The 23,317-nt window shown below is 42.2% G+C and overlaps 3 protein-coding genes across 3 annotated transcripts; 2 read left to right on the top strand and 1 right to left on the bottom strand.

Annotated features, from left to right (window-relative positions):
* Positions 1-703: 703 nt before the first annotated feature.
* LOC139638671 (ubiquitin carboxyl-terminal hydrolase 45-like) lies at positions 704-15,773 on the bottom strand (the record flags this gene model as incomplete). The annotated part of the gene is made up of 6 exons (XM_071512737.1): positions 15,493-15,773; positions 14,944-15,052; positions 14,286-14,455; positions 13,415-13,515; positions 12,749-12,849; positions 704-855 (listed from the first exon to the last, which is right to left on the bottom strand). Coding segments are annotated over exons 2-6 (627 nt in total), but the record flags the coding sequence as incomplete, so codon positions are not given.
* A 715-nt stretch (positions 15,774-16,488) lies between these two features.
* tstd3 (thiosulfate sulfurtransferase like domain containing 3) lies at positions 16,489-19,462 on the top strand. Its single transcript, XM_071512738.1, has 4 exons — positions 16,489-16,996; positions 17,153-17,329; positions 17,965-18,124; positions 18,725-19,462. The coding sequence occupies exons 1-4, from the start codon at positions 16,858-16,860 to the stop codon at positions 18,780-18,782; spliced, it is 534 nt and encodes a 177-aa protein (XP_071368839.1). The 5' UTR covers positions 16,489-16,857; the 3' UTR covers positions 18,783-19,462.
* Positions 19,463-21,785: 2,323 nt separating this feature from the next.
* Positions 21,786-23,180, top strand: LOC139638673 (desmin-like; the record flags this gene model as incomplete). The annotated part of the gene is made up of 2 exons (XM_071512739.1): positions 21,786-22,009; positions 23,021-23,180. Coding segments are annotated over exons 1-2 (384 nt in total), but the record flags the coding sequence as incomplete, so codon positions are not given.
* Between the last annotated feature and the right edge of the window lie 137 nt (positions 23,181-23,317).

Below are 23,317 nucleotides of genomic sequence, written 5' to 3'. Positions count from 1 at the left end.
AAACAGCTTCATTGTTGAAGAGGAATGTCAGTTTGCAGTCACCACGACACGACCAGAGAAAGACTGGGAGGCTCTGTAGCTGGGTTGTATGGTGAACATGCTGTGTACCAACTGAGTGCCACTCGTGTATGGGCAGGTGAAAGTGTCCAAGCCTTTAAGCTAGCCTTGCATTTACTGCTACACTGAATATACTGCAAAATGTCCTAAAAGCCTAAACATAATATTACCTCTATGCCTGTTTACACTCACATTCATCCTATGACTGATTTGCTATAGCCTAATCTTCTAAGAGGCACCACTTGAACAGCAGTTACACATACTTTGGGCATTCATATTCATAATGTAATGTTAGCATGAAAATCCCATTGACCCATGAGGGTACAATCATAGAATCTATTAGCATAAAGCAATGACTACCAAACAGGTTAATTGCAATCAGAAATCCACTTTACAGCAAACTGACCTTGCTGCAGATCTGTAATTAACTCATAGCTACTTTTCTATTAACTGTGACAAACTGGTGTAATATAACTACACTATATTCTATAAAATGAAATAAAAAATGATTTCAGCATCATTGAGTAGCCATGTATTGGGATTTGTCCGTGATATCCATATAAAAATATAATATAATATATAAAAATAGATAATATACATAGATATAAAAATATTTATGTATGAATGGACTCATAGTAATACCAACCTGCATAACAGCGTTAAAGAAGCAGGTGTTACCCAGGTTGTTGATGCCTTTGACAGGAACCAACATGCTGTTGATGACTGGACTCTTCCCTCTGGCCGGGTCAGCATAGTCAAATGGTTCCTCTCGCAGCTTGATGATCTTGGGCGACGTCCCTGGAATACCAAGACTAAATAGGTCAGTGATGCACAGTGGCAGAACAACTGCAAAAACTATGCATTTGGTAACATGATATGAGAGAAACAGTAGGGATGAGCATGGAAGGTACAGATAGCTGATGGGGCTTAGGTTTGGGAAAGGTCTTGGGTGTTGAAGACAGGTTTTCCAATGTCTACAGCTGGATCAGGCCTTCAGGCTGAGGCTATTGCTGATACCAAGATATGGCAGCTAAGCTTGAGGATGGGGGTTGGACCTCAGACGGTGGCTGGGGTGGAAACTCTGATTAGGGTTAGGGGTGAAATCGGGCCTCAGAGATAGAAAACTGGGGCTGCCCTGAAATTAGGATTGCGGCTGGGAGCTGAAAAAAATATCAGCCTGGCCTTGAAGCCAGAATGGGGCTGGGAGCAGGGTGCTGGGATGGCAGCTGGAAGGAGAGCTGGGTCATCTGGGAAAGCAGATGACAGCTGGAGAAGTTTCCGCTGGTTTGGGAGAGAGGAGTGGGGGGGGGAGGTGGGGGGTGGCTCTCCAGAGCCAGCTGTTACTCCTGATCACCAATGACAACTAACCTAAAACAGAAACTCAGATACAGATGGTCAGAATCTAACACTGAGATACAGATAGTCTGCAGGGGATAGACTAGCCAGCAGCTAACAACAACACTAAGGCTGGGAATAAATACAAATGACAAGTGTTACTGATACAACTAGCAGTGAGAAGTCCTGGCAAGGCAGATTAAGTAAAAGGAGGTCAAACCCTCACGCACATAGTTTTGGCAGAAATCCATATGAATAGCTTGTCTACAGGCAAAGGCCTCACCTGGCTTCTCGTTAAAAAGGAGGCTAAGGCCAGAACTTTAAGTAAAATAGCTTTTTGAGGTAAGACATGCCAGGAACTCTAACCCTATGTTCAGACAGAAGGCAAAAAAAAAAATAGAGGTGGCGCTAATGCATTCAAAGTCAATAGAAGTAGGGGAACGGAACGAGATGGAGGCAACTTCGCTCTAGGTGGCGCAAAGTGAGGCAAAGAGTCAACTCAAGCTGAAATTTCTCAACTTCAGTGAGAAATTAGCCTAATGCAGTAAATCAAAAAACAATCAACTCAAAGCAGGACTCCATCCAAGTCATGTGACCAAACTGTCTGAACGTACGTTAATGCATAACTAGCCGGCCACAAGCACTGAATAGTTACCTAGCGCACATGCTGGCTATAGGTATGCAAGGCTTAGACAGAGCAATTAACAATTAACAATTATCCCAGCTCATCACTTCTAATTTAATTGTCGTCCATCCGGTTAGTGAAGGGAAAGACAAGTGGTGTTCCATCACATTAAGCATTAATGAGCAAAACAAGTGAGAAGACCCAAGGCTGTAGAGACAAGACTGGAGAGAGACGCAACCCTCCCCCATCCCAGCACACAGCTCAGAATTACACATTTTACACTATGTAGCCCGTCTTTCATGCTCCAAGAGGCTGCAAGCTGCCTACACACACACACACACACACACACACACACACACACACACACCTACATCCAGCATAGCTGCAGTCCCTAGCAGATGATATGAGCTATGTATTGGCTAGGTGGATGTCTTGAAATCTACCCAATTATTACCATTTGATTGATATTACGTGATTGGTAGGAAGTGTTTTATCTGTCTTTTATGAAAGTCACAAAAATGTGTTCGTTATAATGATATTTTGAATGATGAATTGCAAACTCTTTTTTTGATTTTGCAAAAAAATAAAAATACATAAAATCTTCCCATTGCAAAATGTCAAATTTCTGCAAGGACTAGTAATATTACTTCCAGGACTTCAGGCTGTAAAGAAATAGACCAACAATTGGTCACACAATATGCTCAATAACCATCATAGCAAGGACTCAGAAGTCAGTTGCCATTCCTTTCTGACAGTTGGCCCTGGCCCTTTACGGCTGCAGCGTGTGAATGAGTTTGGTCCAAGAACACTTCACCCAAATAAACCAGTCAAGACAGCAGGTTGGCAGTGAGGTCCCTGGCCTAAACCCACTCATGCCCAAACCAAGGAAACTGAAACCAAACCATCGTAATCATCATGAGAACCTGCACCTTTACTCTCACCACTCTTCCCACACATAAATGGCCTTGCCTTTGCACATCTGCTTCAATTCATAGAACCACTCCTTATGCACAACACATTACTGAAAAAGCTATTCATCCAGCAGCAGCAGTCAGCCCACTGCTGGCCTCTACCCAGCAAGCTTTTCTTCTCCAAGACCAAGGACACTGGCAGGCGTGCCCTAGTCACGGTAGCTGGGATATGAACCCTGGGCTTTTTTACTCATGGCCCGGCAATTTACATGTAACACTCAATTCAATTCCTCTCCTGCAAAGGCGCCTGGGGGCAACGTTTCTGTTAGACGGAATTGAGAAGAAAAATCCACAATCACTTGAACACACACACACACACACACACACACACACACACTCAAAGTTACTTCCAGGTTTGCCAGTGCCACATTATTATATTTTCTCAGCTGCACAAAAATGTCTTACTTCAAATTCTCATAGCTTTAACTGATAATTGTGCTCAAGGCCCTTCTGTCCTTTCTTGCCAAGGACATTGTCACCTGCTATTTTTTTAGTGTCTTGGGGCATGTCAAACTGAGACTGCAAAATGTTAACAATTCATGACAGAAAAAATACAGATCAATAAATAATAACAACACCATTTACATTCTTTAATTTCTAATTCTTCAGCAAGATACTCAAACAATGGCAGGAAGTCCCATTTCTTATTGATGAGAATTGTGTATTTTCGGGCTTGTCCTGTGGTTTCTGGGACTAAGAGGTAGGGGACGAGGTTCAGCTTGTCGGGACGACTGGCTGTTGTGGCACTCCACCCAGTGGTGCCAAAAGCATCTGGCCCTCTGCGCTGGCAACATCTGGGGGCCTGTTTCTATCTCCACTATGCAGCCATAAGGGAGCGCCCATATGTCAACACCCACACAACGCATGGAAAACAAGTGGAGACGGGGGACGGCTGATGCCCCATTCCACAAAAAACAAACTGTGTATTTTTGGATTTGGTGTGAGATTGAGAAGGTGTGAAAAGATGTGTTTAGGCAAGTGTGAATGACTGAGCAAAAGAGAAAGAAATCGAGAGAGAGAGAGAGAGAGAGAGAGAGAGAGAGAGAGAGAGAGAGAGAGAGAGAGAGAGAGAGAGAGAGAGAGAGAGAGAAAGAGTGTGTAAATGAGAGTGTCTACTTGTTCTAGTGTTTGCGAGAGTAGAGACACAACGCGAACAGACTTGGATATGGAGTGTAAGAGCTGCAACTGGCACTTCAGCTAAGAGGGAGCAGAGGAATGGGGAAGCAAACTGGGCGGAATGGGGATGCCTATGGACACACTCTGCATCTGGGACCGTCACCCAAGGTAAACAATGTTCAGGGAGCCATCTGGTAGGGACTGGGGAGGGGGGGGGGGGTGGTGGGTGGAGGGAAGGGTCGCAATGAGCACAAGCATATGGAAAAGCAGATTTTTCCTCTCCCTGCAGCAGTCAGCGAAGGCAAATGTCAGCATGCGCTGCGTCCACGCTTGACTGTGCTGCGCTCGGCACCACCACCTGGCCCTCCTTGCTCAGCCACCGAGTGTGGGCAGCAGTGACACTGTGGAGCCTTTCCCCAGGGCAGAGGAAAGCATCACGACGCTCAGGCTCGCCCGCGTACATGCACGCGCACGCACACGCACACCAACACCTCCTGCACTCCCTGCTCTTTTTTTCACACAAGAGATACAGGAAGAAAGATGTGATTTATTTACTTTCAGAAAAAAACATATACTCAAGCACTTGTAAAAGAAAAAAAACTCACCAAGCTTAAATGGAATCAGTCAACAGCACAATGTTCTGTCATGCCTTTGGATCGTTTTCAAATTTTTGGGTTGAAGAATTTACCAAGGCCAACACCAGACTGCATGGCAGCTGGGGAGGCACCACAATGAACGACAATTCATTCCTTTCAAGTTCATTTTACATCGATATTTGTTACTCTCTTAAATTTACTAGTGTTCCAGATCAAACACAATGGCATTTCTTTTAACAGTTGAGTGTAACAGCCACATACTGTAAGAATTCAGTTGATATAATCTAGCCAGAAACAAGAGCTTTATAAAAACATATTTTTAAAAAAACAAAGACCTTTTCAAATGCCGCTTTGATAACCCTCTTAATGTGGTTCACAGTTGGGCTGAGAGACAGTCACATTGTATGGCCAGTGGGCTTCATGCCTCTATGTTCACTTACAGTGCAGCAGTGTGGAGAGCCAAGGCCAGCTCCCTTCATGCAGCAGAGAGCAGGCAGTCAAGAGGAAGGCCAGGCAACACCAAATGTCTTATTAATTTGTTAATTTGTTGTGACTGCAGGGCATGAAAAGCCTGTTTCCTTGCCATCTGAGGCCAAGAGAACCCAGTGCCGTGTTATTTACAGACACATGCGCACGCGCACACACACACATGCATACACAGCTTTTGCTACACACTATCTGGCCTACTTTCATGTGCGGTGGTGGGAATAAAGACAGAATCACCCTTGATTACCTCTGTGAAAGCACCACCAGGGGACAAGCATCTTACTGGCTATTGACTCAGCTAGGCCTAACTGACAGGCGGCTTCCTCACACAACAACAAACTACTGGCTATAGATTCTAGTGATGCGCGGGTCAGGTTTTTTTTCAACCCGCGAGCCGCAACCGCCCGATCCAACACATACACATATCCAAACACGCCTGACCCATGTAAAACAACGACCCGAACCCGATCCGCAACCCGAAAAAAAAAAAGATTCAGGAGGCCAGGTAATTTTCCAAAGACTTGTGTAACTAAGGTAGCCTAATACTTAAATGCTGCACTGTGCAGTGTGCTCAGAATATAATGTAGCCTGTGGATGGTGGGATAAACCAGCTGGAGATTAGAGAAGTTTGTTCCGTTAATTAAATTTAAAACTTGTTCAATTTTAGTCTAGAATTACATTATGTGTGTACTGTGAGTATAGCCCATTTGACCCACACCCGCCCGACCCGTTCTCAATATCGTTCTCAATATCATCCTCAGTCGACCCTAACCCGCCCCATCCATGGATAAAGCTGTGGGACCCGCGGGTTTCGGATTGACCCGCGCATCACTAATAGATTCCAAAAAATCCAGAAATCAGGTACTGCAGTAAAACTTGTTTATCTAAACCTCAAAGTTCCAATCAACTGGTTGATGTGAAATGTTGATCCTAGGATGGAGAAAGGAATGATGAATTTGGGTGCTAGACTATATTTTAATACAAAAAATCAAGTATTTTCAAGGTCATCCATTCATTCATTCATTTTCAAAAACTTTTAAGGCCTTCTTTTATTGCTCTCAAATCCGAAAACTTTCAAGGTTTTCCAAGGCCAGTGGGAACCCTGATTTAATATTAGGAGGGACTCATACTGTTCTGATGAATACATTTTTTTGAGTATTCTAAGCTCTGCCCCTCTATTACAAATATAAGGGGGTGGACAAAACAAACAAAAAATGAAATCTCATAATAAAGGATTTGATTTTAATTTCAACATAACTAAATCACAATTTCAAAAGGCAGCTACACAGGGGAGTCATCTTAAAATCACAATGAAACCACATTTTGAGAGCATCTTGCTTCCTTAATGTGATGTATTTTCAGGATGTTGGGGTTCATAATGTGAAGAGGGATCATTCAATACTGTAAACCAATGGGATATTGGTTAGGGAGAGAAAGGCAGTTTTATTTGATGGGCAGGGCAGAGGTGCGGGACTGTTCAAAAATCTGTGATGGTTTTATTGATTGGGATTTTTATGTCACCTACTGGCACACGATGAAGTCACCACTAAAGATTTTCTGTTTTCCAGGAAGTAAAAGGAATGAGATTATAATGTAAAGAGACACAAAAATATTTTTGGCATAAATTATCAAATATGTGTATGGCATGATAGTTAAAATGCGCTAAAAATGTGAAAAACCCATTTTTCATTTCAGTATGACTTCAGGTTGAATGCCAAGTAGAGGAACAGTGGTTGCATGTCACAGCTCACCAACAGGACTAGATGGACATTTAACAGCATAGTTGCTAGCCACCACAAAACTACACCCCCAAAAACTACCACAAAATTTAATGAACACCACTGTGACACAGTCTCCAGAAATCTAGCCTATACCTTGTGAGCGTCACAAAGCTGGTACTAACGGCAGGGCTGCCATTTGGAAATCACTGTATCCAAGGCCAATGAATAAAGACACATCACCTGGTGTAAGGACCACAAACCCTGGACCCCTGAGTGATGGGAAAAAGTAATATGGTCCGATGAGTCGTCTTTCACCCTTTGTCCTTCATCCGGATGGGTTTAAGTTTGGAGAAAGCCATACACCCCATACACACTGTTTATTCATTTTTCAAGAGTGGAAAAATGAAGGAGCGCTACCTGGGTCCTTTATAGAGTCCAGTTGCAAAACACGCAATTAAGGAGGTCTGGGTGCTTTGACGAAGGCTCTCTGTGAGCTGAAACACATTGGTCATTTTAATTTTTTATCTTTGCCTAGCCATGCTTCAATAAAGGCTTTTTAATATATTCACCACTTCAGTGTGCGTCAGGCATCTCCACAAGGCTGTACAACTCAAAGATCAGTGAGCTACTCATTACAAAGACATACTTTCTCATTTGATTGATTCTCTGCAACTTCAAGATTGTTTCCTACACCCAAGGAACGTAAGACATAAAAGTAGTATTAGACCTTTGAATTCTACTGGTGTGCTGACACAAGAAAGCCTTGAAGGTCCCAAATAAAAAGTGAAGGCATTGGCGGCAATGAACATATTTGGGAGATAGGCCTCGGTTAGAGAATGTTTCTGCCTCCACAAAAACTCTAAAACCTTGTTGGAAAAGGTTTCTATGGCACAAAATTTTTTTCTTTATCTAGCACAATGCCAGTAATCAAATTATCTAAAAATAGAACTAGAATCCACTCTAATATGTTTATGAACTATGGCAGTATGTCACTAAGATACAGTTTGCATGTACTGCTAGAATCACCGTTCAAAAAAGACCTATAGTACAAAACTAGACAATACAGTGGTTTTATAAATGATTATCCACGCTCCAAATTTAAAAGACAAACTATATATCTAGATTGATAAGAATCAATACAAGAGATGGGGGAAAAATGGACAGAACACAGCGAGCAACAAGCTCTGATGCCTATTCAGAACCAACATTTTAATTTGCTCCACAAAGACACCCCAGCTGTGTTACAAGCTGGAGCCGAGCTCCCTGAGGTCAATTCGCTTTTTACTGGGACTCTGGTACTTGAGCTGAAGGCCTTGATGGTGAGAGAGCACAGTTAATAGATTTTCTTTCTTCCCTGAGCTGTTGTTGTACAAAACTATTATAGATTCTGAAAAATTCCTTGCTGGGGCTCTTTTGTGCTTGGGGTCTATAGGAAAAAGAGAGCACAACAACAGCTTCAGCCTAAAACCTGGCCTTCACGCTGAAATGCAATTTCACAAGCCCCTCAACAAACAGCGACAGTCCATTTTGCTGCAACAATGGCCGCCCGCGTCTTTACCCATTTAGCCAACCGGTGTGGAACAATCGAGAAGCAGGAAAGGTGACAGGTAATTTAAAGAGGCAAAGGGGAAGGATGTAGGAAGTGACTGCCCAGCCCAGCAAATTTTGTCTCCCACCAACATCATATCCACTCGGGCTGGGGATACACTAGACAACTATTGCCCCGATTTTAGCCAGGATTCACAATCGGGCCGAGTCTGTCCTGGTCTGCACTAGTCTGCAGATTTTGGGGCAGTCGGCGTGGACAGTTGGCACAGAAAATCTATAAGTGTATGAGGGGTACAGACTCTAATCGACAAGTGTGTGAGGGGAACAGACTCTAATTTCTTGCCTCCTGATGTGAGTCGGAGCCACTACGATTATATCAAACATGTTTGATTTTTACAAGCGGAATCTGGACGCAGTCGAGTAGTGTGTAGGCTACTCGTCAACAACTCAAATGCGAATGGATCCCATCAAAAGCCAATGAAAAACTATGAAGCTATGCCATAACAAGCCAATACAGTGTTTAGCCCACACCAAGGAGCAATCAACTAGTTAATTCTTCATACAATAAATTTATAAATAGGCCTACCAATCTTTCTGGTACCAAGGCCAACAGGAAAAAAATACAGGGAAGAATCAATTATTGATTCCACAAAACCTTGGCTGCCAGATGCCAATTTTAGACCAGAAAATCAGGTTTTATAATTATTATTTATTAGCCTACATGTCCGGTTGGTAGTCCTGACCGGACAATGTAAATGCACAGTCCAGTTTTCTCAGCTCCCACTTCATAGCTTTGGCTCCATTATGTAGCAACAGGTATTTGATTCACATTTGCTGCTCACCTCCAGCTCCCTCTGCAGTCTGTGCAGTCCATACTGACTTCCACACCTTTATGTAAATGCGTTTTGGGTCTGTGTATTTTTTGGTCATTCTATTTTCCTCCCTCTCTGCTTCTCTCTCTCCTGTCCGCTTTCCAGGCCTTGATGGTGCTGAAAGACGCACAGCTCTATATTCAGGTTGCAATCCCAAAATGGGCTTTTTTAATTTTTGTTCTTTTATTTTCTGTTTTACAAAGGAGAAAAGGAAAATCAAGTCCTTTGTAAATGTTGTATCTGCCATTTCTCACCAGGAAAACGGACAATGCCTTGTATATGTCGGTTTTCCATTTTTGGATTTTGAAATGAAAATTAAATCATCATTCGTTCTCCATTTTTTATTTTCTGTTTCTGAAAAGAAAATAGAATGACCATGCAGATGGTCTTTATTCCATGCAGATAGTGGCACAACAACAACGACAGCAAGCTCTAGCTACCCAAAAAAATGTATAATGTGAATTTATATCTATGCTGTAGCCCCGTGTTTGCTTTGCTACCGGCATCTCGTAGCGTACCGCGAGAGCTCTTGTTTTCATGTGAGTTTGGTGCGTTCAGTTTGGTTCAGCTGCAGTGACAGGTCGAGTAGTGTGTGATCCCTCATCTGGCGTAGTCGTTAAGTGTGTGATCCCCAGTTTTTCAGTCGTCATAAAAAAATCTGCAGAAACCAGTCGGTTAGTGTATACGCCCAGTCTTTTCATAATCTGTTAGGATTTTAAAAGTTGTGTGGTGTATACCCAGCCTAAATGACATAAATATACACACACAACAAAACAGTCTGAGTCAAAGGACTGGTACGCATGAGGCATCTATAAACATCGTATCTTGTAAGGAAGACACACCATCACTGGTATCAAGAGTTATGGAAGGGTGGAATCGAACTTGACAGATGATGATTGTCAAGATGAGCTTACTGGAAATGTGTACATTCGTAAATAAATTGCCATGGATTTATCTACACTGATTGCTGACCAATTGTGTCAGTCTAGTTTCTTAGTATGTCTTGCACTGTCCATTCTTTGTCGGGCTGGCCAATAATTCAATATTATCGTTCATTGTCTTTCAGTGGAATGATATGAAGCTACTGTGATATCGTGATACACAATTCTGTTGTCTAAATTGATAACAAGCAAATTTTATTTAAAAACTACAAAATGGGGTATGAAACACATTAAGGAATATTATTTAAAAATCTCACTTAACATTACTATGCAATTCAATGCAATGGACATCAATTTGATTGATGTGATTTTGCATACATAAGACATATTGTGATAGATTTTATATCGATATAAAAAAAATCCTTATGATTATCATGATTCAAGAATTCAACCATATCGCCCAACCCTAATCCTTTGTCCTGGTTGTCACTCAAACTGAGTGTGTGTGTATGTGTGCGTGTGCATGTGTGTGTGTGTGTGTGTGTGTGTGCGTAGCTGAGTAACATGAACTATGTTGGCTCTCTCAAAACACCACTTGGAAAATAAAAGTGATTCAGATTCTGATTTGTGAGAGATTCTGCTCTCTGGTTCAAAGAATACATTTTCCCGTGTGAAATCAAGCAGGTTCTTTAATCAAATTTAAAATCAATTTGTAATGACCTGCAAATGTAAATTAAAGAGCCTGAAGAATAAGAGTACGTGCCGGAGTTGATCGTTCTTTTAAACAATCTGTACGTCTGTACGTGTGTGTGTGTGTGTGTGTGTGTGTGTGTGTGTGTGTGTGTGTGTCCAGTGAGAGTTAGTGCGCTCCAGCTGTTACGCTCCAGTCCCTCTGACTTGTTGAGGACCCTGGCTCCCACTAGTGCAGCACACAGGCCCAGAGGTGGTGAGACATACAGCGGCTCGACAAAGAGAGAGAGAAAGCGAGGGAGAGAAACGGATAGAGATGGAACGACAAAGAGAAAGAGAGCGACGGCGCAGAGGCTGAACCCCACACAGCTGCTCTCGTTCTTCAGGGAACCCAGCCGGGAAGCATTGCTCAAGCGCCTAATTCCTCTAATGTGTGCAGCCATGCAGCTTGCTAGGAGGAGGAGGAGGGCTGGGGGGGCGGAGGGGGGACTGGACTGTCGATCCCGCAACTCTGCAGCCCTGGCTGAGAGACTGATGGGGGACCAGCCTGATCTATGCTGGGCCTACGCTGGCCACTGGCTACTGGCTACTGGGTATCGGGCAACATGCCAAACCAGGAGGGGTGCAGGGAGGCAGGACCATGTGGGGAGGTGGACTGAAAGAAAATAGGCAGTCAAACTATTAGCAATGGTTATTGGTGGCGATTTCAAAACTGGGCATAAGATCTATATCAGTATGAGCACAACCTGCTACAACACAACTCAACTTCTGGAGAGGACATTTGGAGAGGAACACTATTTTGCTGGTAAGTAATGTGTGTGTGGCCTTTATATAGCTTTCCTATGACAGTTACCCTGCTTTTCCATTTCATTGTCGCATGAATGGAAAGGCCCACAAAGCCTTTAGCAACTCAAATACTAGCCTGCCCAGACGTACAGAATATTTCCTAGAAATGTTTTTAAGAGGGCTTAATGTTGAAAAGAAGATACATGACCTTTCTCAATGCTGTCAAAAGTGGCTGCATCCATAAAAAGTGCTGTCAGTGCAGATAGAGCAGTATTACTCAACGCAGTGCAGTTTTACTACATCCAGGCTGTCTCAACACTGAGGATGACAGGTAAAAACCAGGAACCCAGATGGCCATTGCCACCAGGGGGAGTAGGTGTACTGAACTCAACTCCTGCTTTTTAGATGGATCACTGACAGACTATCAGTGTGTATTGATAACTACTGTATTGGGGAGCTATTTAAAATATTGGAAAGTCCATTGTAGCATAGGTAACGCAAAGAGTAGCATAGGTAATATAAATGAGTAAAGTGATCATTACACAGTCACGGAACTGGCCTCAGGACTGTCAGTCCTCATATATAATGGTATTACTGTGCTGCTAGCTTTTGGAGAAAGCAGACTGCCTGCTAAACTGTCAACTACTATCTCGTTATAGTCCATATAAAGAAATCATCCAACCACATACTGTGAGGCTTTGCTGACAATATAATCACATCTTTATTTTTCTTATAGCATTTGCAAATATATGTCTATTTGAAAATGCAATAAGAAAAATAAAGATGTGATTATATTGTCAGCAAAGCCAGCAGCTGATTATAAGTGGCTGTGCAGATAATTATGTACTATTAATATTTCTAGGGATCCTAAGTCACTTATATTCATAGCCTGTGATTTTCAACTTTAATTCAAAACAGGGTTGCTGAATTAAATGAATGAATCAAACTCCAACTGAAGTGACTGCAGCCTTGCTGAAATTATAGTAAGGCTGTGCGTGTCTGATAAAAGCTTGATTTGCCATCAGTAGGTGGCCAGACCTTGGGTTCGCCGCCAAACACGTTACCTGATGCTGCCTTGACAGAGTGCTTTTGTAGAAAGTCCAGGGTCTGGGCCAAAGCTTTCTTGTTACAGTGAGTGGAGAGCTCTTCATTGCATTCAAAACACCTGTTAAAATGATAGAGGGACACAGAGAGCAGAATACACAGACACAGAGAGGCTATAAGTTACAGCTGAATTTACCTCAACTAAGGAAACTAATGTTGAAATTAACCATTATTTCAGAACAGTTACTTGGCTTTAATGGCAAACTAAAAAAAAACAATCAAACATCATCATGGAGTAAACCGATCAAACAATGGCAGGCTATTGGGAAAAGATAGACTATTTACACGTCAAAAAAAAAGTTTTGCCTAAAACTGGCCTGGAAAACTTCTGGTAGCCAAGATCAGACCAACTTTTTCACAGTACATTCTCACTACAATAATCCCAGTAAAGATTTTCACCTAACAGCACACACGTCCAACCTTTAAAATGGTGCCAGACAGATATCAAGGCTGAAATTAAGACGTTCTGTCTGCACACTGTGTAAATGTTCCCATGGTGTTAATTTAGTACCACCACATGGGCACCTTCAGCACCAGGTCTGTGATGGTAATCAGTTAACACTAGAAGAGCATTTACAATGTGGGCAGTCTCTGCTTTTTCCTTTCAGATCAAGGCTAATTCTCACCAGGCCTTCCAGGTGCTGAGGCTGATGGTGATGCAGTGAGACTCTGGATGGAGAGTTTGGTGATGCTTGACAGAGTGCTGGATCTCCGACTGGTTGCAGCCCTGAGGGAGCATGAACAAAAGACTTAGCTTGTCAGTAAAAAAAAAATGGTTGCTGTAAAAGCCAACTACTTTATATTACAGCAAGCCTTAGGACATTAAATATGCACGGCCCGGGACAATAAAGTAATAATCTGCAGCATTTTCATATAAATAAATGACCATTTTCCGACTCTCTATCACTGACTGATGTAACACAATAGCGAGTGAACCTATAGCCAGCTCATGAAAGCTTTTACATTTGCCTGTTCTAAACACCCGGCTCCCATGTCTCCAGCAGCAGCAATAGCCACCATGGCTGAACAGACAAAGAAAAGAGCGCCACCTACAGAAACGCAAACTTCATCAACAGAAAATCCAAGGAGAAAGACGTCACAGTACTGGACACACTGTTTGATTGACAGGTGATCTGTGGGAAGTGCAGTGCAGAAACACCACAGCAATGAGCGCTTAGTGCAAAAGATGTTGCCAAAAAACAAAAACATAGAAATCAAGATTTTTGTGCATTATCAGTATAAATCCAACTAGCCATTAAGTACTCAAGTTTAGGATAGGTGTTTCATGTCTAGGTTTCTTTCAACATTGCTGATTGCATAAGAAGTCTACATCTTTGGCTCAAGGAGGTACCGTGTGACATAATCAGTTTCACGAGTCCACCTCCCGTCCTGTGTCACACGCCATACCTCCTCTCTCTCCCATCTCTATCCAAGTAACTTATCAAATACAGCATATCTGATATTTAAACATTGCTTTAAATGAAGCACCAAGCTTACCTGGAAACCACACTTGAGGCAGACCAGGATGTCATGGGACCCTACTGGCTCTCCATCTATCATGGCCCGCTCCCTCAGGCACTCAGAGCACACTGACCACAGGCTGGAGCTCATGGACTTCTTCACTGAGCTCAGGTCCACTGCCTTGCTCACATGCTGGCAGGTCAACCCTGATAAACAAAACAAGTACTCCAGTAAAGTTTTTTTTCTCCCCCTATCAATTTTGTTGTCCAAAAAAAAAAAAAAAAAGGGAAGGGAAGGCAGGTTTTTTTCAGATAGTACACTCGTGTCATATAGCTAAATTACAGCTTATTGTGTACTAAACTAGTCTATGGGAACATTTTTAGAACCTACAAAATACGCAAAGTCAGTAGTAATGAATGTTGTGTCTCAAATGTTGGAAATAGCTAAGAACAATAGATGAATAACATAACCAATGCCATTTGCTGTCCCCCTTTATGTAAAGCACAATACAATAACATGCATGGTTATCCCTCACCCTGGCAGTGTTAGTGCCACGCTCTGCCCACTGAACTATACAGGGCCACACAAAGTTAATATTGGCCTCAAACCCACAGTTCTGACGTTAACAGTCTTATGATCTAGTCTGCCACCTGAGCTTACAGGGTGTGTTATCTTAACTGTATCAGTGTCTTACCACTGACTTCATCCGATGACTCCTCATCTCGAGGTTTCCTCGGTTTATTAGTCCGCTTAGTCATGTCGGCGGTTTTCAATGAGAAGGGGTCCTTTAGCCGCATCTGGAGCTGAGAATGGGAAGATGGAGAATGGAGATTTTACTATGAACACAGCACCGTCAATCATCACGTCCAAGCAACCACGCTTTAACAAAGATGCTTCGACAGCAAAGTATGCATTAGTTTCTGTCTCACGCCTTCTCGCACACTCCCAGATCTTCATTTTACTCATTGTAGTAGGCAGAGCAAGAAGGTAGACATTCATTTGAAAAAGGAAATGCAATATCGCTGACGGTATATAACCAGGTAAACAGGTGTTAGAGTATAGGAAGGGATAGCTAGCTAACGTTAGGTTAGTTGGCAGAAACACGGAGGAGAGGCCTCATCCAAATTAGGTGAGCAGCAAAGGCCTTGACAGCTTTATCAACACAACAACTTAAACGGCGAATGATTTGATTTATTGTTGTCAAATGTGGTTAGGTTAGGCACAAATTACGTAATGAACTCACCTCTTTAATTTAGCTCCTGTGTTGATTGTGTTAGCCAACGTGAGCCAACAGTAGCTGTCAACACTTCCTAGCTAGCAGCAGGCTAGTTAAATTAGCTTGCCAGAGTAAATCAAACACAAAGATACAGGTGCGTTTACCACAGCAAACTGCAGAATACTAAGACATTTCAATCCGAGGTATACGGTACTGACAGCGATAGGGCAGTTCTCTCAATTACACTTTCGATTTAGATGTTGACTTTCTGAAACTGTCAGGGACATTTCGATACTATCAACCACCAACAGTCAACATGTGACGCACTACGGTGGCTCAGTGTGGTCTAATGCTGCATTCGTCTCCTATGGGAAAAACCGTGGAGATGTAAACAATTGCAGACTTGGACTTGTTAAAACCTCCTTGGTTGACACATTCAGGGTCGTTTAACATCAAGACGCCATGATTAGACTTTGATTGCTCCTAATTGTTCTTCACACTTAAGACATATGCATTTGTTGAGTGATATGTTTGAGTATATTACAGTATTTTAACAAAAGTTTCAAGAAGTTGTGTCCTGTCGTGGCAGTAATGGTCCATTTTGACCATTCCAGTGATAGATGTAATTTCCATGCTTCCCGTTTTTCTATATAAGTGTCCGTGCAAGGTTTGAGAGGTGGCAGCCAGGTCATGTTGGCCGCTCCACAGTTGCATGCGGTAGACTTGACCTGAATAATATGCAAACATTGTTCATTCCATTGTTTTTTTTTTTTTTTTAGAATAATTTGTGTTAATGTTTCAGGGATTTCAATCTATCGGGACACCGCCTACTTTATTTCAGTGGCACGTCCATCAAGCATGCATGGTGACATCAGAATTTAGGAAATCAGTGAACTCCAAGTCCAAGGTCCAAGTAGTACTTACTACCTGAAAGCTGAGGTGGACAATATGTTAAAAGTTGGAATCTCACGTAGGGCTTCGTATTTCCGTCTTTACCATGGCACTTGAATGCAGCATATAGCAACATTGCGGTAGCCTGCCTGAGTAGCGATGTAGACGGTTAGTCTAACTGCATAGTTCAGTGGTGGTTTACAAGAAAAACCTATATATTCACACAGCAGGAGGCGCATATCGTTATGTTCCTAAAATGTGATCACGTTGGAGTAAGAACTCTGTCATATAGGCTACTAAATGCGTTTGTATGACCATCACACAGTGGCTGTAGTCATTTTGTCCTTTATGTGACCCGTACTTCCGCGCACGCGCAGGTCATACTAGCAGTGTGTGCGTGAGCAGTTGAGTGCGACGGTAGCAGTTGTCGCACACGGAAACGCTGCATAGATTTGGGGGGTTTATGGTGAATTAGTGGTAATACAGAGAGTACCTAATGCCATGGCTCTCAGACGGTGTTGGAGGCTCGCTGGCTCGGTCCCACGGCTGTTACTGAACAGCAACGTCCTTCCCGTCGCTTCTGCCCCGGGAGGACGAAGCTCTCTGTCCAGCCTGGTCAACACTCAATCGGGTTGTACATGTGAGTTGTGAAGGGTAGAGGTGATGTAATTTATTAGCAGTGCGCTGTCTGCTGCTTATTTCTGTCTCATCTGAGAAACAAAAATACTAGTGTGGTCCCCCAACACTGACTTTCACACTTCTCACATTACTCTCACATTGTCTGTTTACCTTCCAGATGCGCTAACTACAGAAGTGTCGCTGCGTAGGTTCAGCTCATCACCACCGAGTACAGATGTGAGCTATGAGCAGCTGAAGCAGCTGCTGGCCGGTCGGAAGGCTGTACTTATAGATGTCAGAGAGCCGTGGGAGCTCAGAGAGTACGGCTTCATCCCCGGGTCAATTAACGTCCCCCGTGAGTGTGGTTGTTCTCTCTTGCTTGTTTTATACAGCAAAGACCAAATAGAGTTGGGTTGGATGTGATTTTTTTCCGTTTGTGTGACGCACATAGTATGCAGTCCATGGCTGAGACACTTATGAAAGCTGTCTGCAGGCCCTGAAAAATTCTTCAACCATATTATATAAACTCAAGGTCTTTTAAAAGGTCTTGAATATAATTTTAAGCCTCAAATTCTATTTTAGAGGTAAAAAAAAATGTAGTTACTGTTTTGTTTTGTTTTGGCTGAGAAATAAGCCCAGCCACGCAGACCTTTATTCTGATAAGTCTAAAGTTGTTTTCATTTTCACATTTATCTCAACTGCAAAATCGGTATTATATTTAATTCAAAGTGACATTGAAATGTCTTAAATGGTCTTGAAGTTAACTTGATGAGACTTGCAGACACCCTGATAAGTGGCAGGTCAGGCTTACCTTGGACTCGTAATATTCATCCTGATAAAGCTAGCTAGGCCTAATGCTTTGGCGTTACATTCCCAGAAACCTCCAGCCTTTACATACAAAGCTAGGTTTACCTGACAGATTTACTACACATTTACTACTGCTCGTGACTGACCAGGCCTGTTAATATCGGTGCACCATTGACTTTACAGTGGCACAGGTGAACGCTGCGCTCCAGCTAGACCCGGAGGATTTCAAAGAGAAGTACGGAGGAGAAATGCCCCAGCAGATGGATAACATTGTCTTCAGCTGCCTGGCAGGGATTAGGAGCAAGACGGCACTCGACGCAGCCGCCTCGCTGGGATACAAAGAGTGAGGAGGACTGACTACATGTCTCTTTGACCGCTGTCTGTCATAATCATTCCTTCTCACACCACCATTATTATAACTCCACAAATGTTTCAGCCATCTTTAGTGTAACATTATTGGAACGCCTGTTTGGATTAGATAGTCTGAAGTAAGATATCATGGGGTTAACAACAAGGTACTATACAGCTGACCCTTTGTTTAGAGGCTTGACAAAGATTGGAGTGTCCCTCGTTTTGAAATGCATGTTTTTATGGCGGAATTTGGTTAACTGAATGTTGTGCATGACTTTTATATTTCATCACAAAATGGTGTTAAGATTAACTTACTTCAGGTTATTGACCCTTAGTTGCATTATATTGCCTACCCAACATGCCATGCACTTTGGAGAGCTGCCACATAACACATTCACAGTATCTGATTGAAAATTAGCTAGACGGTTATTTAGGTTAAGAGGTTAGCAATGCAAATGATAAATACAATGCATTACGTATGTGCTTTTTTTTTTCCCACCAACTCAAACATACCATTATAAACTCAAACAAAAGATTTACCTCTGTTCATGCAATGGTTCATTCACAGTCTTTGTTTCTTTCCACATTTCAGTGTTCAGCATTACCCTGGTGGATGGAAAGACTGGGTGAAAAACGAACAGCAGAGCTGATCCAGGGATAACAGGAACAGCAAAGCCATTATTAAAGCTCAATGCTGAAGACTTCACACCGGATCAGTCTGTAATGTGCTAGTGCTACTATATCACAAGTTGTAACCTGTCACAAGGGGTCTTTTAGATAGTTCATATACTTTTATATTCTGGTTTTATGATACATTAACTTAAGTTGGTTTCCTAATCTGTGAATCCCAAAGACATTTCAAAACCAGAGGGCTTAGCACACTCCAACAGTCACTTTTACAAGCTTCAGAACGACTGCTTTACTATTTATTTTCACTTATTTGTAAATTTGTCACATAAATGAACCATTAATGGACCCTTTACAAACTCTGAATAGTTGATATACTAACCAAAAATAAGCATATAACCACTTATGATTCTAACCCTTACTACATGTATTGTTATAGTGCACAGTTCTGAGAGACAATGTACATAAAATGGGAACATTTCCTTTTAATTTTCAGTATCTTATTCCCATTCTTTCCTTTCCAGACAATCTATGCAAAGGACTACTTAACTGTGTGTGATTCTGAGTTGATCTGAAGTCTTCCAATGCAAACCATAAAGACTACAACATTTCAGGTTGAAATATTGTAAATATTAAACAGCTTGTTGCTCATAGATGCAACAGTGAGCATATTTATTGCCAACATAATCCAATAAAGAAAAAAAACCCATTTTGATTAAGAGTGACTTTTATTTTGTGGAATTTTTCTTTTATTTTGAGGGAGATGTTGGGTAGAAATGAAAACCCACAGACAACAAGCAGACATTTTTGTGGGGTGTTTGTAGTGACAAAAGTTTGCGACATTAACAGGTATTTGGCAGGTTTACTTACTTGGCTGACAAAAACTGGGACTAGGATGATCTACGGTATTGAACAGCCGGGTCTAATATCCACTGCATCTCAGTATGAATTTGCCACCGACCCTCCAGGGAACATTAACAGGCTCTTATGTCATTTATGATAATGAATGTGACGTCTGTTTCCAAATGAGCAGTGTTCTCTGTGTGATTATGGTAGAATATCTACCATGTGGACCACGGCCTTGGACCTTGTTCCCTATAACATTCCATTTTACAGCTTAAGGTGAAAATCCACCAAACACAATTCACTAATGTTATTCTCATGGTCTTGTCCAGGTTAGTCAAGCTTTATGTAAATGGCCCAAGTCCCTCCCTAAGTTAGAAGCAACTTTCGGATACTACTCCATTGTCATAGAATACAAAAAATAATTTAAACTGCTACAATTTCTATTAATATATATATAAAAAAAAGCATCCTCCAAGTACACAAGGAAAGCCTCCAATATATTTTTAATGTGGCAGCTGTTCTTTTATGAAATTACATTTTTGAATGTTAGGTCTGTTGTATTTTGGGAAACAATTCTATTAAATATTGATTTAACTGTCAAAGATCATAGGAATGACACAGTTTATCCTGTAAGTGTAATAACTCAATCAGAAAGTCTGCAACCCTATTATTAGGCTTGATAAAACTTAAAAGAGTAGAGATGTAATGAATGACTCTGGAAGGAACAATGTGTGTGACCTCTGTCTCTTGAGTTCTCCATCCAGGGTCACTGTGTTGAATTGAATTGTAAAACAAAGCAACTTTAGGCTTTTGAATTTAGGACTGTACAAATACCGCAATAGCAAGTGCCACAGTGATGAGTGATGTTATTTGGCTGCTTGCTGAAAGGAGCTGGTCAGTGGAGATAGACTCTGTTCACATCACTGAAACATTCAGCCTCCTCCCACAGGAGTCCCACACTGCTGCAAGGTCTGAGGTCAGTGGAAACAAATGAGACATTCACTTAATCCATCAAGATGCAGATCTGACATCACGACTATAATGTGTGGGGGAAAACATGAAATATAAAGCATTTTACAAGATGAGCTTTGTGGTTTTACAGTGACAAAACTGGGTGGACAGCTGCCTTTTGTTTACTTTTGACAGATTATGATCTGTTTTTTTGTTTACAGTATTCTCTCCTTTTCTCTGTGTGAAGTTGAGTGGTATAGGTTGCTAACCTTTAGGAGGTGCTGTTAATGGTGCTGGCCGGTTAATGTTTACAGTAAATGTTAATATATTATGAGGACAGCACAGTGTTTACTGACCCTTGCCTGAGCGGCCCTGTAGGTGTCAATGGAGACTCTCCCTGAACAGGCCAGACCACTGTTTTCTCCCCTCATATCTCTGCGCCATGTCAACCGTAAACTCCAGACTAACCACCCCCCACCCCCCCTTTCCCTTTTCTGCCTCCTTATTTCCCCTCTGAAGCAGTTAATTCCATTTTTCTTTTCCTGCATGCTCCATTTTTAATATGTTGAAAACAGACCAGACTAATAAGTACTAATTTATGTCAAATCTCGCCGGGGCCCTTTGTCCCTCTGCGGCCGTGACCTCATCAGGTCACCCTGCAGCCTCTGCTCAGCATGCAATTAAAGTCCCTCGTCCCATCAGAGCAGATCACGTCAGCACTGCACCTACTGGCTGCCATGACTGACTGGACCCTGCCTGCCTGCCCCCCTGCCTGCTGCCCAGTGGTGTAGTGGACACAGAGGTGGTGGATGTACTGTAGCCCGTTACAGTTCGGATAAAGAATTAGACTGATAGGTGGGTATATTCTGTATTTCCCGAGAGAGAAAGATGGGTGAACTCTGCATACAAACAAACAGCTTCAACTCCACTAATGCCATCAGCTCCTCACAAGCTGCTGACAGATATCTGAGCAGCAGGTCAGGCCTTCCTTGGTGTGGAGGTTAGAGATTCCACAGGTGCTGGATCATGAACTGGGCTGTCCCTGTCCTGAGCCGGGACATGGCTGGCAGCGGTGAGCGGGGTATAAAACCTGAGACGAGGGACAAGCTGGGAGTGTGAAGGAGCTGCAGCAGTGGTGAAGCACAGTAAACTCACAGAGAGGCCCAACAGCAACGTTCCCCCCCACCTTCCTTCAGAGAACTAGAGGCCACACAGTCGCTGCCGCCGCCATGAGCCACAGCCCAGAGAGGATCTCGTCCTACCGCCGGCACTTCGAGGACAGCAGCAGCTCGTCCTACCAGGTCAGGGTGTCCAGCCCGTCCCCCACCAGGAGGGACGTCCGCCATGCCTCCGCCGGCTTCTCCCGCAGCGCCGGGGCCAGCAGCATGCGTGTGGAGTCGATGGGGCGAAGGACCGTCTCGGCCGCACGCAAATCCCGCATGGCTGGAGCTGGGTAAGCTGTGTCAGCCGCACTCACAGGGGCTGCATGAGCTTTTAGGGTTCAAAATGTCACTAGAAACATAATGACAGAAAGCTATACAGTTAGATTATTCTCTATTTGTGTTCAATTGTAACAGTCTAATTTTATAGCTTCTATAATTATGGACTTATATGCAGGACAAAAATGTGATAGGAAAGGTGAGCAAATATTAAAATATGATCAGGATTCCTATGAGAATCCTATGAGAATTCCTATGATTCATATGAGAAATAGGCCTAAAATCCACAATACACCATCATTATTATCATTACATTATCTTTATTATGTTTTTCTATATATATATTTTCTATTGTTATTACATTTTGTAATCAGTGTAAATAGCAGTAATTGATAACCTATTTTAGATTTCTTTAAAGCTTTCAAGATTTGATACCCCATAATACCAAATATTCTTATGCATTTTCATTATTTTAATAGATATTCAATTAATATCTAGATATTAAAATAATAACACATAATAATGACATATAATATCAATTAAGTATAAAGAACTAAAAACAAATCTTGCCACAACATGAATGTTTGGCCTATATTGTCCAAAATAATTCAAGGGCTTTTCCTCAAAACATTTTAGATGTCCTTGTCATTACATGTTTAAACTTACAGTAACATGTCATTTAATTTTAGATACGGTATTTTACTTATTTTGGAAACAGTAACTGAACTTGCAGCATATAGCTCTATTACTAAAAAAAAAGATATATATTTTATGTTAAAGAATAAAATATGATCACAGCGTATGGCACTTCTGACATATTCCATCACACATCCCATCTGGAATTTGGAGTGCAGGGGTCACTGTGGAAATAAATTGACACCATATGAAACTGAGTGTTTCTCATAAGGTGGCTTGTGATTATTAACCTCTCTCATTCACATTTTCTTATGATATGCCGTCTCCTCATACAAATTTGACGTCTGTGGCTCTCAGGTCAAGTAATGCGTGTTGACTTGTCATTGCAGCGTGAGTGCCGGGGCTGTAGCATGTGTTGGGTTTGGCGGAGAGCCTGCTATTGATCTGGATGTGGCTGCAGCGGAGAACCAGGAATTCCTCAGCACCCGCACAAGTGAAAGACAGGAGATGATTGTCCTCAATGACAGATTGGCTGTATATATTGACAAGGTACAAACCCCTTCAAAAGCAGCCACATTTTATCTCTTCCATCAGGACAGTTAGATAAATTTGTTTGACCAGGCTTGGATGTGCCATAACAGATAGGCACTGAATAAAAAAACACTGCTCTTGTTGAAAAATGGGGG

This window comes from Centroberyx affinis, unplaced genomic scaffold (assembly GCF_046629955.1).
Source record: "Centroberyx affinis isolate AG114_WGS23_722 - 3 ecotype Tasmania unplaced genomic scaffold, CSIRO-AGI_Caff_v1 ptg006473l_1, whole genome shotgun sequence".
NCBI lineage: Eukaryota > Metazoa > Chordata > Actinopteri > Beryciformes > Berycidae > Centroberyx > Centroberyx affinis.
This window is presented reverse-complemented; position numbering and strand designations above follow the sequence as displayed.

Excerpts from the sequence above, each read along its gene's own strand:
- tstd3 (XM_071512738.1), top strand. The coding sequence starts at position 16,858 with ATGGCTCTCAGACGGTGTTGGAGGCTCGCTGGCTCGGTCCCACGGCTG. Across the intron at positions 16,997-17,152 it reads CACTCAATCGGGTTGTACAT|ATGCGCTAACTACAGAAGTG; the intron begins GTGAGTTGTGAA and ends TTTACCTTCCAG. Across the intron at positions 17,330-17,964 it reads CGGGTCAATTAACGTCCCCC|TGGCACAGGTGAACGCTGCG; the intron begins GTGAGTGTGGTT and ends TTGACTTTACAG.